Source organism: Pteropus alecto, unplaced genomic scaffold (assembly GCF_000325575.1).
Source record: "Pteropus alecto unplaced genomic scaffold, ASM32557v1 scaffold43, whole genome shotgun sequence".
Lineage (NCBI taxonomy): Eukaryota > Metazoa > Chordata > Mammalia > Chiroptera > Pteropodidae > Pteropus > Pteropus alecto.
This window is the reverse complement of record NW_006435764.1, coordinates 2,701,201-2,702,728: the sequence shown is the minus strand read 5'-3', so window position 1 is coordinate 2,702,728 and position 1,528 is coordinate 2,701,201. Positions and strand designations below refer to the sequence as shown.

General features: G+C 60.5%; 1 protein-coding gene across 1 annotated transcript in view; it reads left to right on the top strand.

Moving 5' to 3' along the window:
* The window catches only part of ANO1 (anoctamin 1), a 69,574-nt gene that overhangs the window by 19,430 nt on the left and 48,616 nt on the right, over window positions 1-1,528 (top strand). The window contains 1 exon segment of the mRNA XM_006911293.1: window positions 1,000-1,055. Coding sequence (XP_006911355.1) covers window positions 1,000-1,055 — 56 coding nt within the window.

Below are 1,528 nucleotides of genomic sequence, written 5' to 3'. Positions count from 1 at the left end.
CGCACACACAGCTCCGTGCTCAGTGAGGGGGGCCGGCTGCCTGGACCAGACCCCACGGCCCGGGCTCCTCACTCACAGTGACGGTAGCCACATGCTCTCTGGTTTGGATCGCTAAGCGTCCCTCGGGTGCCCTGACCATTCCGGGTCGCCCCTCGAGGAGACGGTGCGTTTCTAAGTGGACTTCATTCGAGAAGTCACCTGCCTACCGGTGTCACGGTACCACCTTGCAGGGCTGGAGGCCGCGTCTGCGCCTCTGGAGCCCAGGCGGTGCGGGCCCGGTGGAGGTGGTGGTGGTGGTGATCACCCAGTGCGGGGCCTGGGGTCTGCAAACGAAGGCCTGGCACAGCCCCACTGCCCAGGAGCGCTGGGCCCGGTGCGCGCTCTCGCCCAGACGCGGCTTCGACCCTTTCAGGCCCTTTTGCATGTAACTAATAGCCGATGTATGAACAGGGCGAGCAGAGGGGACACAGAAGGACTCTGCCCTTTTAAGTAAAAGGCGGAAGTGTGGTAAATACGGTAAGTGCCCCGCCCCACGCGGCCGCGGGCCTCCTCCTGGCTTTCCCAATCAACCCGAGACCTAACTCCGAATTGTATGTGTGTTTCTGACGCCATCAATTTCCCCATCCGTGTTTTTCTCAAGACTCCGCTTTTCTAACCCCTTAAAATCCATCTTTCGGATCTGCAGGCTTGCCCTCCAGCAGGCGGGGTAGTTGGTGAATGGCACGTTTGGGGGTTCCTCCTTCCTCTCAGACCTCACTTCCTCCTGGGGCTCCCTCCGTGTCTTCCTAATTCTGCCGGTAGAGCATGATTGCGTCATCTAGTCGAACCCGGGGAGGAAACCCCAGGACGGTGGCCGGCTTGGCACAGCCAGGTGCGGTTCGCGCTGAGGACATCCTCAGACGGCGATTCGGACGGACAGTCCAGGGACGGCTCCGATGGGACGCGGGGCGGCGGGCGCCGTGCCTGGTCCGTAACCCTCTCTCTGCCTTTATTTTTAAGGCATCACGAGCCTGCTGGCCAATGGCGTTTACGCAGCTGCCTACCCCCTGCACGATGTAAGTGACCTTGACACACACACAGTTTATCTCTGCGTCATTTGACTCCCGAACCCTGCGGGCCACACTCCCCCAGGGAGCTCTAATTATCCTGCGGTCTCACTTCCTGCTCTGGTTCGCTCTTAAATGTCAACTGCGCACAGGCCTTCTCTGTTCCCCCAAGCAGGGACCAAGAAGTGACACGCGGGCCAACTTTTCTTGCAGAATGGTTGTCCCCAAACTGGGGCATTTGTGGCAGAAACTCTGCCCCGGCTCTAGCTGAACCCCCGGAAGTGCTGGTCCGCAAAATGTTGTCCCTGGCCGTGGCGGGTTCTGGCAGAACGAGCAGGGGCCTGTACGTCCCTGTCTCTGCAGAGCGAGTGGCCAGCTTTCCGAGCCGAAGCTCCAAATCCCACCGGGATCCCCCTGACAAATTTAGCTGTGGCCACGGCCGCCTGTCCTCTTGGCTCAGGGTGGAGAGAGCGAGATGATTT